Genomic DNA, 21533 nt, shown 5'->3' on the forward strand with positions numbered 1-21533 from the left:
TACTACATGATTCCATATGTGTTATTTCATCATTTTGAGGTCTTCACTATTGTTCTACAATGTAGAAAATAGTAAAAATGAAGAAAAACCCATGAATGAGTAGGTGTGTTCAAACTTTTGACTGGTACTGTACATAGAATGTTGCACATACTCATAGTTCAAGTAACAACTGGTGGGCAGCAGTGTGATCAGGAGGATGTGGAGCTTGTTTATTTAGACTTACCTCTTTTTTTTGTATTACCACATTATGTAATGGTGTAATTATAATACTATATATGATTATGAAAGGACTGGTTGTACAGCAGAAATCTAATAGACATAAAAATGTGCGCTACAGTATTTCTCCTTTACATTTAGTTTATGTTCCCCTTCCTCCCCCTGTACTGAGCAATAGTTCCCTCTTCTGCACAGCTAAGCCACAGAGCCATGTGTAGAATAGTACAATGTTAAAGGTACTGTCATACAAAGTGGAGTATTATAGAAGACATAACTGTTTCATGTAGCTATGTCCAACCTCTGCCGTATGGTATTCTCTGTAAAGTGCATAGTTAGGTTTTGCAAAGCCTGACGCCATACTCGCATTGTATCGTAGGATAATCTGGAAGACTGGCACGTAAGGCTATACTGCTTAGTAGAGATGAGCTTGATTCTTGTCCGCTGTGATTGAAACAAGGAACTGGAACGACCTTTTTATGTTACGTTTTCACACATATCGGGCCGTATTCATTTGTGCACACTGTAGCAAAACATTTTAACGAAGGAAAACAAAAAAAAGTATCTTATTCGACAAATCCATGTAGTCACTCCCTGTTTCAGTGTGTTTTCTTCCATTTGGTGCCTAGTTAATACGACCCTGCTATTTGGTTTGGTTTGTCTTGAGGTCATGGCAGTCATGGAACATTTAGGCCTGTGGTAATGCACAGGATGGAAAGTGTTTGGTGTGCCTCGCCATCCTTGACAGAAACATTGATTTTGGCTCCGAGAATGGGATTTGTAGTTATTATAGCTTGGTATACAGAGCATGGTGCTGCTGAAATTTCAAATAGAGAAAAAGTTGACTGTTAGAAATGTCAAACGTGCTCAACAACTCACAGAAAAAGATTGAATACCAAAAAAAATAATAAAACACTACATTGCTGTCATCTTGCTACTACAGCAATACAATGTATTGTACTGGTAACAGTCATGTACTTGTCATTCCTCTTATCTCCTACTGACTGCTTGTTTTTGAACCAGGTGGACCATAGTGATCCCTATTCTACAGTACATCAGGTGTGTTTCTGAGTCTCCACACGCAAAAACAATTGCTCTATATCCCAGTCCAATGTTAATGCCACAGCTTGGGCATTTGATGATATCAGAGACAGCCTTGTTCATTCCCCCCCTGCCATGTATTTGTGTCTAATCCCTTGGTGAATGCCAGTGGTAATCGGTTATGATTTGCTGCTGTTTGAAAAGTTCCTCAGTAATCTCCTGGGCTTGGAATGAGAAAAAGCATGGTGCCTGGGTGGATGAGGGGGTCAGGTGCAATCTGGGCCAGTGTCAGTCCCCAGATGTCTGCAGCTTCCCGTGGCTTTGGCCCCGTCTGTTCCCTCTTCCATCAGCTCCACAACTGTCTACTGTTGACATCTCTCTCTCTCTCTCTCTGTTTCACCCTCTGTCTCTCTTTTTCTCTCATGTGAATCTGCTTTGTGAATGACAAGCTGTCAATAAAGCGTGATTCATCCTGATCTGAGTGCAATTCCACCGGAGGTTCGGAGCGAAGGCACAGGACAACGATCCGCCATTCCAAGGACTGGGTTTTACTCGTTTGACGTTGTAGGGACTTAATCGATATAGATGTTTGCCCAGCGGTTGAGCTCAAGCTCCCCACGAGTCCGGTTAAATTGGATCCATAGTTTTGCCATCAAACAGAAATATGAAAGGATGTGTGTTTCACGGCTACTTGAAGGCTGTACGAAAGTCTCACAAGGCTTGTAAGTAGACCTAGTGTTAACATGTCTGTTGATGTCCTTATCTTATGAATACAGTCCCTTAAGAGAAAAAAAAAACATTAATTTTTTCATGACACTGGTCATGTTTTTTTTGCTCTCCTAAATATGAACATGAAAATACCCAAATACTCACTACTGTGCCAGGGCATACAATCTTTACCAGATCAAGTTTCTATGTGAAGTTTAATAAAAGGATCTCTTGTTGCGCTCGCTGCATGTATCACTGTCCATACTTCTTTGGGAAGAGCGGAGGAAGGAAAGCAATCTTTTGCTGTGGAAATGAATGGGCTGTGTGACTCACTGTTTCTCTAAATGTTAGTGTCAAAATCTATTCTTTTCCCACTCGTGTTGAATCACTGGCATTTAACAAAATCCCCCTATCGCTGATATTTTGTATTAAGTCATCTTCAAAAGTCCCCTGCAGTGTTTTTCTTAACACATTGTAAACAGTGTTCTGAAAGTAGGGCTGTATTTAAACCACCACTACATTCACTGTAGCTACGACCTGGTTCTTCACACTTCTCCTAAAGTGTACACTCAGTCATGGATTTAACAATGTCGGAAACTACCCCCCCCCCACCCAAAGCTTATACAGCACCTATACAATGCCTGTAAATCCATGACGAGGAATGTGCAAATGCATACTTTAAGGAAGTATGCACACTTTATGCATACTTCAATGGAAACTCTGGTGTGCTGTTGCTCGCTAAATGGTTTGGATTCTGAAGCAATTGATGGAGATGTGCAGTAGCAAGCAGTTGTAGGAAAGGGTGGTATTGGTAAAGCAGTGAACTAGGTCTTGAGGTTTGGCTTTAGCTGTTTTATGGCGTAACAGACTATTGACAGTGTCACAACACCCAGTAGGTGTGTTTTTTAATATTCATAGGCTATTGTTTTGACAGCTCATCTTAGTTTGTTTCCTGTCATTTATTGACCTGGCAGGACTAAGGACGAGGGCCTTTGTGAGGATTCTGTGCACCGATTGGATTAAATTGAACAAAGATTTTTTTTTGAGAGTGAGTTTGTTGAAGCATCAAGTGGGTGCAACCTGTCTCGTGGCCACAGCAGACAAAGAAGCTACAGATTGCACCTTTAAGTCTGATACCAGAACATTGCACTACATTCATCTAAGTGCGTATTCAACAAAGTGTTTTGTGGAAATTCTCAACCCGCTCTTGTGCATCTACAAAACGGACCATGAGCTCTCTTTTCCATTCACAACATCATTGCAATGGGCTCAATCAACGTTAGCTCTCGTTTTAATGTCATTATTCATTATGCTTCATGCAAATAGGTTCACAGTTCTGCACTTTAACAAGATTTGAAAAGCCACAATAGTAAATTCATTGGCCATAGCAGCCACTTGTGGAAATGGGCCTTGCGACGCTAATAAGTAATAGATTAGCCTCACAGTAGTGATAGCAGGGGTCTCCAACAGTTTGATTGTGAACTACCAGTAGCTCTTAGCCCACCTACTGTATGAGTAGCTTGCCAAATAATTCAGAAAGTGCATGTATTTTTCACACGCTCCACTGCAATCTGTCACAAACAAATCTCACAAGTATCAGACACCGCAAGCTCCCAGATACTATATAATTAAATCCACATTGACATTGTCCCACCCCTGGTTAGACACAATTGGCTTAAAAAGCCAAACGTAACACAATATCTGCCAGTTCATTTCTAGGAATATTGCCTCTGTGTGGTGTGCGCCTCTGTTTATCGTTCACTTCGTGTAGCCAGTTAGCAATAACTGTCTTCTGAGTAGGCAAAGACTTTCCCCAAAACCTTCACGATTAAATGGTAACTGCAAAGTATACCTGGCAGAATTTCACTGTGTACAAAACATCAAGAACCGCTGCTATTTCCATGACGTAGACTGACTAGGTAAGTCCAGGTGACAGCTATGATCCCTTATTGATGTCACTTGTTAAATCCACTTCAATCAGTGTAGATGAAGGGGAGGAGACCGGTTAAATAAGGATTTTTAAGCCTTGGGACAATTGCAACATGGATTGTGAATGTGTGTCATTCAGAGGGTGAATGGGCAAGACAAAATATTAAGTGCCTTTTGAAAGGGGTATGATAGTAGGTGCCAAGCGCACCGGTTTGTCAAGAACTTGACACAACTGTGGGAAGCATTGGAGTCAACATGGGTCAGCATCCCTGTGGAACGCTTTCGACACCTTGTAGAGCCCTTGCCCGACGAATTGAGGCTGTTCTGAGGCAAAAGGTGTTCTTAATGTTTTGTACACTCAGTGTATATCAGGATTCTTTCTACAGTGTCAATCGAGTGGGCTTTTGTTTTGCAAACTCTGTCATGACATATGCAGGAGCAAAAATATTGCTCGACCAGCGCATTCTTCGCTCCTAAAATTCTCAATTAGAGGGGTATTACACTCAAATCTTTTACCCTCGAGTGGTCTTCTGATCTGATTTAAGCATTGGCATGGACTTAGAACATGAATTGTCATTGTTTCTCTACTAATAATTGTAATTTGTGAGATTTTTCTTTTAATTAAATTAAATTTAAAAGGAAAAATATAACAAAGCTACATTCGGGAAAATACAAGTGATTATTTGAAAGCTAGGAAGAAATTAATGAGTTGCTCGTGAAATGTTTCATAAATAAAAGTAGCTCAAATAAATAAAAGTAGGTTATGAGTTGACTCATAACCCGCAGTCTGCAACCCGCGGGGCGGGTTTAGGGTCAAGAAATATTGTGTAGATGAAGGGCGGGTGGATGGCGGTCAGGTTGAATATCCTTATTTTTTCATTATGTTAATCTGCCGTTAGCCCTAAAGCTAACTGTAGCGCACCAATACACATCAATTGCCAAATGCTTTTGGAAACTTGGGCAGAAAAAGTTAATGTTGATCCACTGAGGCAAAATGAACAATGTAGATTAATTCAAGAAGAGAAAAGCTGCAAAATGGAGAGTTGAAAATATCTAGAAGGGAGGAACAGAACAGTCGTCTAATGTTTGGGAAAGATGTGGTGAAAGAGGATGATGGCAGTGTTATGTTTGAGGTGCTATACAAATTAGATGGGGACTTCTAGGTGGGATGTTTTTGTCTTTTTAAAATTAATTATGCAAGAATGATGTGTAAATATTCATATAAATAACCATATCGAACTAAACTTAGTCACGCGATGACATGTTGTGTGGTCCTCCCACTACGACTCGGGAAAGCATGCAGTTTATTAGGTTACAGATTAAATAAATTATGAACTTCACAGGGTGGCGAAAGTGCAAGGTGATGAGGTTGATGCTCCTTTCAAATAAATATTGACGGTCTTATTCTGGTGACATGATGATCGATTGTTGGCTGCCGTTTGACAAATAAAAATCATCTCATTCTTTTGTCCGTTAGTCATATGTGTGCTCTAGCCAACAGTGCGCAGTGGGCAGACTCGCTATATAACAGAATTTTTTTGGTTGTTGTGAGAGAACCATCAGTAGAGTTGAAAATGCCACGGTACATAGGAATTGAACTACAAATGGTATTTTTATGTACACTATGTCATCACGCACAGCCTTTTATCCGCAACAAGTCAATTTGATGGAAATATCACTAGTGGGAAAATGCACAGATTGTTTTTATGCGATTTTTATTTTTATTTTTTTATATTCACCAATTGGATGGAAACCTAGCCACTGACCGTAGGTCTATAATATCTAACATAGCCTAATATAATATTAACTCCTGCAGAATTAAGTATTTCTTGCAGTAAAATTATACACCAAATGTAAATTTTTTGGGAACGGGAGAGGAGAAATGTTTTATTTCTTTCAGCATCTTAAGAGATGATAGTATTTCAACCACATAAAATAGGCATCCGAGCCAAACTGAAATCTTAACAAAAGCATGTAACAGCTTTTAATGTCCTTCAAGCCGGGAAATGGCATCAGTTAGCATTTTCTCCTCGGTTCATAAACATCTTTGCTGCCAAATTTATTTATATAGCCCTTGGTACATCAGCTGATATCTCAAAGTGCTGTACAGAAACCCAGCCTAAAACCCCAAACAGCAAACAATGCAGGTGTAGAAGCACGGTGGCTAGGAAAAACTCCCTAGAAAGGCCAAAACCTAGGAAGAAACCTAGAGAGGAACCAGGCTTTGTGGGGTGGCCAGTTCTCTTCTGGCTGTGCCGGGTGGAGATTATAACAGAACATGGCCAAGATGTTCAAATGTTCATAAATGACCAGCATGGTCCAATAATAATAAGGCAGAACAGTTGAAACTGGAGCAGCAGCACGGCCAGGTGGACTGGGGACAGCAAGGAGTCATCATGTCAGTTAGTCCTGAGGCATGGTCCTAGGGCTCAGGTCCTCCGAGAGAGAGAAAGAAAGAGAGAATTAGAGCGAGCACACTTAAATTCACACAGGACACCGAATAGGACAGGAGAAGTACTCCAGATATAACAAACTGACCCTAGCCCCCCGACACATAAACTACTGCAGCATAAATACTGGAGGCTGAGACAGGAGGGGTCAGGAGACACTGTGGCCCCATCCGAGGACACCCCCGGACAGGGCCAAACAGGAAGGATAAAACCCCACCCACTTTGCCAAAGCACAGCCCCCACACCACTAGAGGGATATCTTCAACCACCAACTTACCATCCTGAGACAAGGCCGAGTATAGCCCACAAAGATCTCCGCCACGACATTATTCTTGTGAGCAAGGGTTTATTTAGTCTTATAGGGCAACCAGTAATGACAGAAAATAAGCTGTATGTATCTAATGATAGCCAAGTTGACTAACAAATAGCCTACCAAATTGCAGTGGTGGAAAAAGTACCCGGTTGTCATAAAGTCAAGATACCTTAATAGAAAATTACTCAAGTAAAAGTGAGTCACCCAGTAAAATACTACTTGAGAGTATTTTGGTTTTAAATATACTTAAGTATCAAAAGTAAATGTAATTGCTAAAATATACTTAAATATCAAAAGTATAAATAATTTCAAATTCCTTATATTAAGCAAACCAGACTGTGCCATTTTCTTGTTATTTAAATGTACGGATAGCCGGGGGCACTCTCCAACACTCAGACATAATTTACAAACGAAGCATGTGTGTTTAGTGAGCTCGCCAGATCAGAGACAGTAGAGATGACCAGGGATGTTCTCTTGATAAGTGCTTTGAATTGGACCATTTTCTGTCCTGCTAAACATTCAAAATATAACGAGTACTTTTGGGTGTCAGGGAAAATGTAAAGAGTAAAAAGTACATTATTTTCTATAGGAATGCAGTGTAGTAAAAGTTGACAAATATATAAATAGTAAAGTACAGATACCCCAAGAAATGACTTCATTAGTACTTTAGAGTAATTTTACTTAAGTACTTTACACCACCACCAAATGGCTGGAAATGATCAGAAGAAACAGGCTAATATCTAAAAGGCCTGTCAAAAATGTATTCCACTATCTCTGACTGTACAGTGCATTTTCTATATTTATGGGTTAGGATCGGGTGCGTGCTTAAGAATTTCACTTCATCACATATAGTCGTGCGGTTGCAGATGGGTTATTAGCAAATGCGTCCGGGTGCAGGTGAACAAACGCATGACACTAGCTCTCATGCTAGAAAAGGTTGGAGGCCCCTGAGTTAGAGGTTTTAACCTTGTGAACTAACTGAACCATGAGCTGCAACTCCAAACAACTGACATGCTTTACTGCTTTAGCATACTACCAATGATGAAAAACACACATTATGATGAGGAAAAAACATTATTCCATGTTGCATTTCTTAGCATAACCATATAAATTGTATTTCTCAGACATCTATAGATCTTTTGCTATGAAGAGGAGTCACAATCCCCTTTTTAGTATTGATTTTTATTTATTTATGACAGAACAGTAGGGATATATGTAGGGGGAGATAGTGATAGAAGGACACAGACCAGAGCCATACTTTTCAATTACGCTAGTGTGCATTTCTCTATATTATTTTAGGTTGGTGGACAATGTAACATCCAAATTTGTAATGGTTGATAGTGGATGATAGGGTTTATCAAAATGTGAGCTGGATGGAGTAAATGTTATCTTTTACTCTCTACTTGGTTATATAACACAGGAAGTAAACATTTGCCAGTTATATTAAGCTCTGTAAATATTGGTGTTCTGCTTTCCAGAAGTTTATATCTCACTTTTTATGTGTATCTAAGTACTGTCACCAAACTGACCCAGCTAGCACATTTGGTTCTATGGAAGTTGTGGGTTTCCCATTGGTTTTGGGACCAAAGCCATAAGTTTCCTGACCGATAAAATGTTAAGTAAAAAAAAATTTTTTTTGCCTGTTCTGGGAATGTAAATGTTTAGGTTGCAGGGAGGTTCTAACAGTTTTCCTGGGAGGTTTTATTAACGTTCTGAGAATGGAAATCGTAGGTTATTTGAAGGTAATTAACTAACGTTCTGTATATGCCTGGAAGTCCCTTAGGGATGTATAGAGAAACACTGGTGACTCTGGATTTGGCTTTTGTGATCAAAACTATTCTCTCTTTCTCTCTCTCTCTCTCACTCTCTCTGTGTTCTTCAAGGTGGTTCCACCCCAACATCACCGGCATCGAGGCAGAGCAGCTCCTGTTGACGCGGGGGGTCCACGGCAGTTTCCTAGCCCGGCCGAGCAAGAGCAACCCGGGGGATTTTACTCTCTCTGTCAGGTAGCAGCATCCATGTTACCAGCATGTCACATTTTGGTTCCCAAAATGTTGTGGGAAAGTTAATTGTCCAATAACCAAAGGAGAACAGCATTGCTATCTCCTAGCGCTTTAGCCTAACGCTAGCCCCCTATGCACCACAACATTGTCACTGATGTCAACTTCAGCATTCAGAGAAAACCAAACTCGTGTGTATTGTCTCCTGAGGCCGGCTGAGCAATTTTAATGAAGGCAGGAGTCAAGCCGCATGTCATCTGTGCACAGCTGGCCAAGCTGAAATGGGAAATAATCGCTCCTCAAATATACCTTCTTTGTTGCTCTCCCGAGTTTCTAGGAAACGGAGAACATTTGTTTCCCCCCTTGGTTGAAAAAATATATAAAACTGGTGTAAGATAACCTTTCACAAGAATTCACATATGATTTTAAATCCCTTTTTGACTGTATCCCTTTCTAATTTGAACGAAACCTTACCATACATAAGGTAACCATAAGTGTTTGCCCAATGTAGAAGTGGTCAGAAGGTGACTTTTGGACCTGAAATCATAACCCTGGCAGACCTGTTGTAAGCTTTCAGATGATTTCAAACTCAACCGTTTATCGTTTTCAGTGATTAAGACATGGATGTATTTTCGTAGAGTGGGGTATGCAAAATGGGTCAACTTTGTGCACCTCTATCTCCTGATTCCAGTCCAAAATGTCACGTTCTAACCACTTCTTCCATGGGCAAACATATATGGAGAGTTTTGTTTAAATTAAAAGGGATGCTGTCAAAAAGTGATTGAATTCAAATGGATTTACATCACCGTCAGACTTAGGCCTGTATCATATTGGAACTTTCCAGATCTCTGACAGCTCACTCGCTCTTCCCTGTCCCACTGATCCCTTTCACTGCGGACACTCATTCAGACCTCCAGATGGCCTCTCCAATCTGTCCCGAGATGTTATCTCCAGTGCCACATGTCACCTCTCAACGTGACACCACACCACCACGTCCCCACTACTATGTACTTCTTCCACTCAGACAAACGCACATTATAGAGTTGGCTTTGGGAAGTCTGTAATTGTTGTTCAGAAGGGTGCGTGTGTGTGTGTGTGTGTGTGTGTGTGTGTGTGTGTGTTTCTAAGCGTGTGCAGGATGGGAGTGTCCATAATTATGTGGCAGCAACAGCAAATTGACTTCAGAGCCAAGCGCTCATAAAATGATATTTATCCCTTTCATACACAGACCAAAATCCCACAAATTTTATATGCTTGCATTTTATACCAACTTTTTTGCATATCTGAAAGGGGTAGGAGGTAAAAGGTGTCGAAAATAAAAGCCACCTAAAGACCTAGTCATGATTACTGCATTTTCACAGACCCTGTAACCAAAATACAGGTATGGGTCTGTGTGAATGGTTATCTGCTTTTCTGCAGGTAAATTCATTAACACTTCCCTAATTTGAACTGCAAACAGCTGCCATGGTTTAACAACAATCCCCACCCCTACCAAATTTGCCAGTTACCCACTGGTATGTATAAAAGGGTACCTGTAAATAAGGGGCTGTTTGAAAGGAGGTCATATAAACTTACCACAGCTTCTGTCTGAAATTTGGTATTTCTGAACACTTCTACCATGAGCACGCATGTATGGAAGGTTTCATTCAACTCAAAAGGAGTGCAGTCAGAAAGTGATTGGATTCATATAGAACGACCTTTACGCCACAACAGCCCTTTGAGGAATATGACCTCTTTTGACCTCCGTGTATGAAATCGTCAAGTCTAACCCTGTCCCATGACATTACATTTCACTGAATTATGAACAGTTATAGTGGAACAGTTGTAGAACAGTTCTGTATTTGGAGAGCTGACTACAAAAGAGAAGTGTGGAGTTCTGGTAAACAGCAGGCCTCTGACTTCCTGCAGTGCGAGGAGAGAGAGAGTGGCTCTGCTTTGGCAACGGAAGCTTTTAAGAGGCTCATGAGTTGGAAAAAGCTCCTGGAAAAGGTCCAGCGTCGGCCTTTAGCGCACCGCTCTTTAGCAGAGAGGGAGAGAGAGACTGGGAGAGAGCAGTTAGGCTGGCAGCAGCAGTGAGTGGTGAGTGTGGCAGGCCAGGCAGTAGCTCTTAATAACATTAAGGCCGGGGGTCCATGTTGAGGTCTGACCTGGCTGATGCCTGTGGCTATGTGGTGACTTTGGGCTGCCTAACTGCGTGTGTTCGTGTGTGTGTGTGGTATAATTGAGAATTGGCAGCCTTATTTTGTGTCTGCACTGTTTTGCTATTGAACGTAGGCTCTGCACTGACATCAATGGATAAGATTCCATTTTCAAACACATTTATTTGCTTGAGAGATTACACCAAAAATAAATGATATCAAAATATCCTGTTTGATAGTGAAAAACCCCCAAAAGCCTTACTTATTAAGTTATCATGAACTGATGAAAGTCCTTTTAAACGAACTGATGAGTCATGTCCCTTTAAGCACAGTTCTTTGCACTTTTATTTCTTTGTGACTATTCAGGGATGCCTTACCCTGTGACTAAGCTAACTGCTCTTACTTGTGTAATCGTATCTCACACACTCTCATATCACGCACACTCTCATATCACACACTCACATCACACTCTCACACTCTCATATCACACACACACTCTCACACACTTGCATATAACACTCTCTCTCAATCGTGTATATACACTCACACACAATCAAATATCACAGACACTCTCCTCTCTCACACACTCTCACAGACACACTCAATGAGAGAGTAATTAACAAGTTTTTAGTAGTGTCTACTTACCCGTGTGTTATTTAACCTCCAGGGGATGGGTGGTTGCTGACGTGCGCTAATGTGACTAGAATCACGTTGTATACAACAGCCGGGTCATAGACACAACTTTCCGGTACATAGACATGTCTTATATGGGCAGAAAGCTTAAATTCTTGTTAATCTAACTGCGGTGTCCAATTAATAGTAGTTATTGCAGTGAAAAAGTACCATGCTATTGTTTGAGGAGAGTGCACAACAACAACAAAAATGTTTATCACGGCAACTGGTTTGATACATTCACCTCTGTAGGTAAATAATGTACTTACATTCAGTCATTTTGCTCTGATTTGCCATCCTGAGGGTCCCAGAGATAAAAATTTTGCATAGTTTTGTTTGATCAAATCTATTTTTATGTTCAAATGTAGGGACTGGGGTCTACATTTTGACCCCACTGCTGTCTTTTGCTCCACACCCACCCCGCCCGACCATGTAGATGTGTGAAAGTTAGTGAATAAGATAATGATCCATCATGTATGACATTCCTGGGGGGGTGTAAACATTTTTATTACCAAAGCATTTTTGTATGTTCTCTATAGTTACGTACAAGGAAAATGTATCAATTGACCAATTCGGCACAATTCTTCACTGGATCAGTCTGAAACTTTGCACACATACTGCTTACATTTCAAAGATGATGGGGGAAAACCTCCAAAAAGAATGCATGTTTTTTTTGTTTGTATTATCCTTTACCAGATCTAATGTGTTATATTCTCCTACATTAATTTTACATTTCCACAAACTTCAAAGTGTTTCCTTTTTAAATGGTATCAAGAATATGCATATCCTTGTTTCAGGTCCTGAGCTACAGGCAGTTAGATTTAGGTATGTCATTTTAGGCGAAAATTGAAAAAAAGGTTGAGGTTTAAGCAATAAGACCCGAGGGGGTGTGGTATATGGCCAATATACCACGGCTAAAGGCTGTTCTTATGCATGACCCATGCACAGCCCATAGCTGTGGTATATTGGCCGTATGTCACAAACCCCTGAGATGCCTTATTGCTACATAAACTGCTTACCAACAGAATTGGAGCAGTAAAAATACATGTTTTGTCATACCCGTGGTATACGATCTGATATACCACGGCTGTCAGCCAATCAGCATTCAGGGCTCAACCCACCCATTTTTATAATAGATGTTTAGATGAGGGAAATCCAGCTCGTCTCTCTCTCGTTGTAATGTACGTCCTGGGACTCCACTGGGCTGTGTTGTCTCATTCTCCCTGCTTTTCCCTTTGCTTATCTCTCCCTTCTTTCCTGGCCCGGGCTGGATGGCAGGGGGAGGCCAGGAGGGGTAGTGGGGGATGGGGAAGGTTAAACATTGATGTTAACTGTTCCAGTAGTGTCCGGAGTCAGAGACCCTTCTAGAGTAATGTGTATTTAAGTAGGCTGGTTTCCATTGACCCAGGTTTATTTGACAAAAGTAATGTCACCCAAAAAATCTTTGCGTTGTGTAATGTAAAAATGGCTGACGTAGGAGACATTTTCTAAAGATCGACAAAAATGTTCTGTTCGACGGGTGGATTTTTATTTTGTCTAACTTTCTTTTATTGCGACAAATGAGGATGGAAACTGTTTTTCAAATAAATGTTGAGTGCCGAATCATTTTGAAGGTACACGGGGCACGTGATCACGCACCAGTCACAAGTTTGGACACACCTAATTTCAGGGTTTTTCTTTATTTTTACTATTTTCTACATTGTAGAATAATAGTGAAGACATCAAAACTATGAAATAACACATGGAATCATGTAGTAATCATGAAAGTGTTCAATAAATCGAAATATATTTAAGATGCTTTAAAGTAGCCACTCTTTGCCAGTCCATCATTACTTTGAGTCAATCCGGAAAATATAAATAACTTTGAAAGTTTCTTCAAGTGTAGTCGGGGGAAAAATCAACCGCTATGATGAAACTGGCTCTCATGATGTCCACCACAGGAAAGGACGACCCAGAGTTACCTCTGCTGTAGAGGATAAGTTCATTAGAGTTAACTGCACCTCAGATTGCAGTCCAAATAAATCCTTCACAGAGTTCAAGTAACAGACATATCTCAACATCAACTGTTCAGAGGAGACTGCGTGAATCAGGCCTTCATGGTTGAATTGCTGCAAAGAAAACACTACTAAGGGACACCAATAATACAAAGAGACTTGCTTGGTCCAAGAAACATGAGCAATGGACATTAAACCGATGGAAATCTGTCCTTTGCTCTGATGAGTCCAAATTTGAGATTTTTGGTTCCAACCGCCGCGTCTTTTTGAGATGCAGAGTAGGTGAACGGATGATGTCCGCATGTGTGGTTCCCACCGTGAAGCATGGAGGAGGAGGTGTGATGGTGTGGGGGTGCTTTGCTGGTGACACTGTCAGTGATTTATTTAGAATTCAAGGCACACTTAACCAGCATGGCTACCACAGCATTCTGCAGCGATAAGCCATCTCATCTGGTTTGTGCTTAGTCCCACTATCATTTGTTTTTCAACAGGACAATGACCCAACACACCTCCAGGCTGTGTAAGGTCTATTTGACCAAGAACGGTGATGGACTGCTCCATCAGATGACCTGGCCTCCACAATCCCCCAACCTCAACCCAATTGAGATGGTTTGGGATGAGTTGGACTGCAAAGTGAAGGGAAAGCAGCCAACAAGTGCTCAGTATATGTGGGTACTCCTTCAAGACTGTTGGAAATGCATTCCAGATTAAGCTGATTGAGAGAATGCCAAGAGTGTGCAAAGCTGTCATCAAGGCAAAAGGTGGCTACTTTTTTGGTTAGTACATGATTTCATATGTGTTATTTCACAGATTGTACAATAACAGTGAAGACATCCAATATAGAAAATAGTAAAAATCAAGAAAAGCCTTTGAATGAGTAGGTATGTCCAAACTTTTGACTGGTACTGCATGTCATCAGGCAACTAAAGCTACTATCTAAAGCTACTATCAACAATCTCTTTTTTGTATGGAAGTCTATGTGAGAATGTCGAATTATGTGAGGCGTATTTGATCGAATAGAAGTAATGTTTAGGCTGTTACAAATGTACTGATATAAGTTGATGCAATCAGCATTCTGGCAACTTTGGAGAAAAAAACGACTTAGTTGTGCCTGTTGTTCACATGCATATCTGCCCTATCGTTAGCTAGAATGGTCATACCTGAGCATGCCATCTTTGAGGACATGTACAGCGCCTTCAGAAAGTATTCATACTCATTGATTTATTCATTTTGTTGTTACAGCCTGAATTCAAAATGGATTAGATTTTTTTTCTCACTCGTCTACACACAATAACCCATAATGACAAAGTGAAGTTTTTGCAAATGTATTGAAAATGAAATACGGAGATGAAGTATTCACACCCCTGAGTCAATACTTTGTAGAAGTGCTTCTGGGTCTTTCTGGGTAAGTCTCTAAGAGCTTTCCACACCTGGGTTGTACAACATTTGCCCATTATTCTTCAATGTCTTTCAAATTGGTTGACAACCATTTTCAGGTCTTACCATAGATTTTCATGTACATTTAAGTCAAAACTGTAACTCGGCCACTCAGGAACATTCACTGTCTTCTTGGTAGGCAACTCCAGTGTAGTTTTGGCCTTGTGTTTTAGGTTATTTTCCTGCTGAAATGTGAAATCATCGCCCAGTGTCTGGTGGAAAGCAGACAGAACCAGGTTTTGCTCTAAGATTTTGCCTGTGCTTAGCTCCAATCCATGTTTTTTTATCCTTAAACTCCCCAGTCCTTAACGATTACAAGCATACCCATGACATGATACAGCCACCACTATTATTGAAAATATAGAGAGGTACTCCGTAATGTATTGGATTTTCCCTAAACTTAACACTATTCAGGATAAAAAGTTAATTGCTTTGCCACATTTTTTGCAGTATTACTTTAGTGCCTTGTTGCGAACAGGATGCATGTTTAGGAATATATTTTTTTCTGCAAAGTCTTCTTTCTTTTCACTCTGTCAATGAGTTTATTATGGTGGAGTAACTACAATGTTGTTGATCCATTCTCAGTTTTCTCCTGTCACAGCCATTCAACTCTGACTGTTTTAAAGTCACCATTGGCCTCGCTGTGAAATTCCTGAGCGGTTTCCTGCTTCTCCGGCAACTGAGTTAGGAAGGACGCCTGTATCTTTGTAGTGACTGGGTGTATTGATAGACCATCCGAAGTGTAATTAATAACTTCTCCATGCTCAAAGGGATATTCATTGTCTGCTTGTTAAAATTCTTACCCATCTACCATAGGTGCCCTTTGCGAGGCATTGCAAAACTTCCCAGGTCTTTGTTGTTGAATCTTTGTTTGAAATTCACTGCTCTGAGGGCCTTTACAGATACTTGAATGTGTGGGCATACAGAGATGAGGTAGTCATTCAAAAATCATGTTAAACACTATTATTGCATAAAGAGTGAGTCCATACAACTTATTGTGTGTGACTTGTTCAGCATATTTTTACACCTGAACTTATTTAGGCTTGCCATAACAAAGGGGTTAAATGCCTATTGACTCAAGACAATTCAGCTTTTCATTGTTTATTCATTTGTACACATTTAGAAAATATAATTGCAATTTGACATTATGGGGTATTGTGTGTAGGTCAGTGACAAAAAAATCTAAATTGAATCCACCATTACAAAAAAATATTGGCACTTTAGAGTTATTAGATGACTTGCATTCTATCCAAACTGGCTTCTGCGGGCTACCTGAGACACGAAACAGATAGGTGAGGGCATATGGATTGTTATTTATTAATGCACAGTTTGCCTAAATGGATAATGGAAACGCTTCAACTCCCATTATTATTCCTTCAACTCCCATTATTATTCCTTCAACTCCCATTATTATTCCTTCAACTCCCATTATTATTCCTTCAACTCCCATTATTATTCCTTCAACTCCCATTATTATTCCTTCAACTCCCATTATTATTCCTTCAACTCCCATTATTATTCCTTCAACTCCCATTATTATTCCTTCAACTCCCATTATTATTCCTTCAACTCCCATTATTATTCCTTCAACTCCCATTATTATTCCACACCAGCTGTTACTTTTTTATTATCTATTTTTTGTGATGTCATTACTTCCAGGCAGCGGTTTTTATCGACACCAAGACAATTAAATGGAAACACACTGTAGCAGTCAATTGTCACATCTATTTTCTATGCAAACTTTCTAATTGTCGACAAAAATATCACTGGACAAGTTAATTGAAACATAGCTAGTGATACCAGTTGTTATGGGTTAGACCTTTACAGCTCAGATATTACAGCAGTTTGAGTTTTGTTGTGTTACAACCTGAATTATTATATATATGTACCTTTTATCCAACTAGGAAAGTCTGTTAAGAACAAATTCTTATTTTCAATGACGGCCTAGGAACATTGGGTTAACTGCCTTGTTAAGAACAACAGTTTTTCTTTTACCTTGTCAGCTCGGGGATTCGATCTTGCAACCTTTCGGTTACTAGTTCAACGCTCTAACCACTAGGCTACCTGTCGCCCTGATTTCAAGATGGATTTTTTTAATTCTCTCACCCAGCTACAAGAAATACCCCATAATTACAAAGTGAAAAAATGTTTTTAGATTTTTTTTTATTGAAATGAATATACAGATATCTTAATTGCATAAGTATTCACAGCCCTTAGTAACACCCCTTAGTTTGTAGAAATACCTTTACTTGATATGTAGGTTTCTCACTTATGGGTGGCACAAATTAGGATATGGGGGAAGGAAATAGGCATGGTATAAGCACATTAAATACTGTAGTATTACTATAGTTAAACTGTAGTGTTTTTGCGGACTGTAGAGTGCACAATGAATGGAGCCAAATACAGCGTTTGTATAGCAAAATATCTTATTCATCCATTTTTTTGTTTTCATTTTTAAGCATTAAATGACCTGGTATAATGGTCCGTTGATCAGTTATACATTTAACAGCCGTTATTTTTGCGCTTTTGCCCAAATTCGGCCTTTAATCATTTACACAGTAACAATTTAGTAAATAATACTTTATCTGCAAAGTTCTTCCTGTAAATGTTGTTGTTAAAAGTAGTCCTGGTGCATAGAATTGTATGGTTTGTTACTTTGAAATCAATGTTTTTTTGTACTACTACAGTACTACTTGATATTGCAGTTGTCATAATCAGGTACAGGAGCTAGTATCTAGCAGATTCAAGGATGAAGTATGGCACATTGATAATGTGTGCTATGTCTCCAAGTCTGCAACAGACCAAGCCCATCTGCAGAGTAAAATCTAGTTGGATGTTTTTGGCATATTGAGATGTCATTAATCGTGTTAAATTCCCTCAAACAGCCTGCCACACACGCACACGCGCACATTGCAGCCGTCGCTGGCCATTAGTAGCCACAGACAGGGAGGCATACTACTCCACTCAAACATTCATAACACAATTACAGGGAAGGAGGGAGTGCAGGTTTATAGGCAAGATAGAGATGGATGGCAAGAGAAGTGGAGAGAGAGAGAGAGTGATGGGAAGCAGAGTGACAGAGAGGGAGGGAGGGAGATATGATTAGCTACACTTTTTATGACTGTTACTTGATCATCAATTTGCAGAGCGAAGGCTTGCTAATTACATTCAAACTAGATATCAGATAGCATAATGTGCAGTGTTGTCACTTTTCTAATTTCCTGTGTTAGATCGCTAGCTATGATCTTTTTTGTAAACGTGCGTGGAGTGGGAGTTGTGGTTGGCTGCATGCTCAAAAACGGTCTTCTTCTGAATGTGTAGGTGTACTTAGACAACAAAGCGTATGTTTTGAAGGTTGGTTTTGCTTGTTGCTGCAGAAAAATGATGCTCTGATATTTTTACTGCAATGGAAAAAAATTGAAGAAGAAGTCTGACTTGTTTCCATACTGATAAGAATGTTTCGGTTTAGAATGCTGTGTGTGTGTTTGAATGTGTGTTTGACACTGTCTGATGTGGCTGTGTATCTTGTAAAGTGGCAGTGACAGTTTTATGACCTTGTCTGAGCTGTGCTCTCTAGTCACCTGCATTTAATGAAAAGCACTTTCTTTCCAATACTCACCTCAAATATAATCTCTTTTAAGCCTTTAATATGAAATAAACATGGGATAATATTGTCTAAGGTTTTTTCTAGAAGGGAAACAGTCTTATTTCTGTACAGATTTGTTGAGTAAACGGTTTCCTATTGTTCAGAAATGATTGGGTATTCACTGATCAAATCAACCTGTTGTTTTCATGCAGGTTTTTGTGGTATTCTGTCTTGCTCTGTTCGTATACACATGCGCGCACACACACGCGCACACACACAGAACAGTGGTAATCTAACCTCTATTAGCCAACCCTACAGGATTCTGCGATGGCCACATTTTTACCAAAATCAACAATGCCCCAAATATTATGCGAAGGCTTGCAAATTTGACCACTCACTGCATAATTACCTAATTGTCAAAGCATTGCAATATTATCGCATAAAACTGACCCATCACCGTAGTGCAGAAAGAGGGCTCGCAATTTCAACCAAACATTTACCACATAATATGGTTCAATCAAGCCACAAGTCAACAGACTTTAGTCCTCATGGGCGCATTTTCGGTGACAAATGTTAGAAATTCATAGCATATTGCCCCGCAAAAACACAAATTCCCTGCGAAATCCTGGAGGGACTAATTAACCTAACCTCTACATACTGCAGGGTAAATCGGTTACCTAATAAAAAGTGACCTATTTGAACAATGTGCGCTGTGACTAACTCTCTTCCCTGACTCTCTTCCGTGTGTGTGTGTGTGTGTCAGGCGGAGTGATGAGGTCACCCATATTAAGATCCAGAATTCAGGGGACTACTACGACCTTTATGGAGGGGAGAAGTTTGCCACGCTGGCAGAGCTGGTGCAGTACTACACAGAGCAGCACGACCTCCTCAGAGAGAGGAATGGAGACGTCATCGAGCTCAAGTACCCACTCAACTGCAAAGACCCCACCTCCGAGAGGTAAGCACACACACAGAAATGAACAACCACACATTGTGAAAGTACAATGTATCTATTTCTAAGAACAATGTGTGATCTCTGTCAAGCATGGTTTCTGTGGCTTCTCCATGAAACACCTGCTGAGACCTCTTGTTGGAACCTCCTACACATTCACATATGCAAGCTTTCATACAGACACAGACATGCAGAGGCACACACTATTCAAGTTTCTTTGTAACACCATCACGTGTGCAAACTCAACTCAGAAACAAACACACTTTTTGATTTCTTAAGTTAACAATTCAATATATACGGCTGGGTTGGGGTGACTTTCATTTCAGTCCTCATTGCTTTTCAATTGTATTAGTATATACAAACGTAATAGTCATGTCATAAATTGTCTGACTCTACATCTACCAATCTACCCTAGGTGGTACCACGGGCACCTCTCTGGGCGCGACGCTGAGAAGCTGCTTACGGACAAGGGCAAGCCTGGCAGTTTCCTGGTGCGCGAGAGCCAGAGTAAACCAGGTGACTTCGTGCTCTCTGTCCTCACCAACGAGGAGAAGCATGAAAATGTGGACCGCAAGACCAAGGTTACCCACGTCATGATCCGATACCAGGTAACACGTCATGATCCGATATCAGGTAAGACCAGCTAGGGCCTACACTGAGCCAGAGCTATGCATATAGTTTGGCAAGCAATGTTTGCGATGTAGACTTTTAATGGGTGCCATGTTGGCACCAAACGTTTTAGGTGGGTCATAACACGGTTATTAACATTGTTTGATGCCAACATTGCAGACTGAACTAGTTCTGGTTTTATCAAAATACGATGAGTGTCATCGCTGCCGGCTTACCTGACAGGTACTCGCTACCCTGCACCTACTGTGAGCCAGATGTCACTGCAATCGCTACTCATTCTTCCTCCTTCAAGGCGCTCCACACGTAACTAGAGTGGGACTTCTCAAGTGTGGTACCCCCCTTGACTGGTGTTTCGTCAATAAGCATACGACACTTCGGAGGGCCTCAGCGGCAGAACCAGCGTTCTGGAATTACCCCCTCGATCCCACCACTCAACTCAGCCTCCCTAATGCCTGCTTGGCTCTGCCACCGTTCATTCCTCTTCAGCCAGATCCAACGAGATGCCTCTTCTGCCTGCTTGCTGATATCAGCCACCAGCTTCTTCATTGCCACTCCTTCAATGCGTAGCAGCCCCACGGTTCTCCAGAGTGATTTGCCTTCATTCTCTCCTCCCAGGGCACTGTAAGCTCGACGAGGACCACCTGGTTTGTGCTTCTAGATCAGAGGACTATATCTGGTCTTAGGCTTGTGCTTGTCTCCTCTGGGAGAGCAGCTGCTTCTTGAGGTCTGCCTGCATCTCCCAGTTGCCTGCTGTGGCAAATATCCCTTTGGTCCTTGTTCTCTTTGCTGCACTCTCTCCTGACCTGTGGAAGTACCTGGCAAACCATTTCATCCTTGCTGTCCCGAAGCATCAGGACTTGACATGCTTTTGTTGCCTTGATCTCCCCTACCACAGATGATATTGGCAGCTGCAGCTGCCTGTGCTGTACAGACCGATGGAGCAGAAGCTTGTTGGGACTGCTAGCCATCTCCTGGGGAAGTTAAGTTTCCTTCCTAGTGCCTCCACTTTTAAAAGGGGTACCTCATATATTCAAGCAGTGACCAAAGGAGTCTGGGAAGTACCCCGTGTTGTAAGCCCCATGCCTTACACTTGCCAGGTAGGCCGCACTTATCCACAGATGTCATCTACGTGTTGGCCTGCACACGTAGATGTCATTGAGTGCACTCACTTTGTCATTGAGCTCTGCCCCATACCACATCCAAAGGCTCGTCGCAGGCTTCTCTCTGATGGTGGAGATGGTTTCCTCTCCGGTTATGAATCGGTACCGTTCCTGGACATATTTTTCAGGAATAGACTTTTTGATTTTGAACTCCATTCTGGCCAATTTGGTGAGCTCTTCCAGATCCTCCAAAATCGATATGCCTTCCGGGACTGACTTAGCTGTAATCGCCAGATCATCCATGAACGCCGCTTGCCAGTATCGCACCCCGTCTCACAAGGAAGTTCATCGCGGCAGAAAAAGCAATGAC

General features: G+C 41.0%; 1 protein-coding gene across 4 annotated transcripts in view; it reads left to right on the forward strand.

Annotated features, from left to right (window-relative positions):
- LOC109907910 (tyrosine-protein phosphatase non-receptor type 11-like) overlaps positions 1-21533 on the forward strand; it is a 58409-nt gene that overhangs the window by 17449 nt on the left and 19427 nt on the right. For all 4 annotated transcript variants that reach the window (XM_020506206.2, XM_020506205.2, XM_031794093.1 and 1 more), the window contains exons 2-4: positions 8538-8660; positions 19245-19439; positions 19849-20041. In XM_020506206.2, coding sequence (XP_020361795.1) covers positions 8538-8660; positions 19245-19439; positions 19849-20041 — 511 coding nt within the window. The remainder of the gene's footprint in view (positions 1-8537; positions 8661-19244; positions 19440-19848; positions 20042-21533) is intronic.

The sequence above is a fragment of the Oncorhynchus kisutch genome, linkage group LG17 (assembly GCF_002021735.2).
Source record: "Oncorhynchus kisutch isolate 150728-3 linkage group LG17, Okis_V2, whole genome shotgun sequence".
NCBI lineage: Eukaryota > Metazoa > Chordata > Actinopteri > Salmoniformes > Salmonidae > Oncorhynchus > Oncorhynchus kisutch.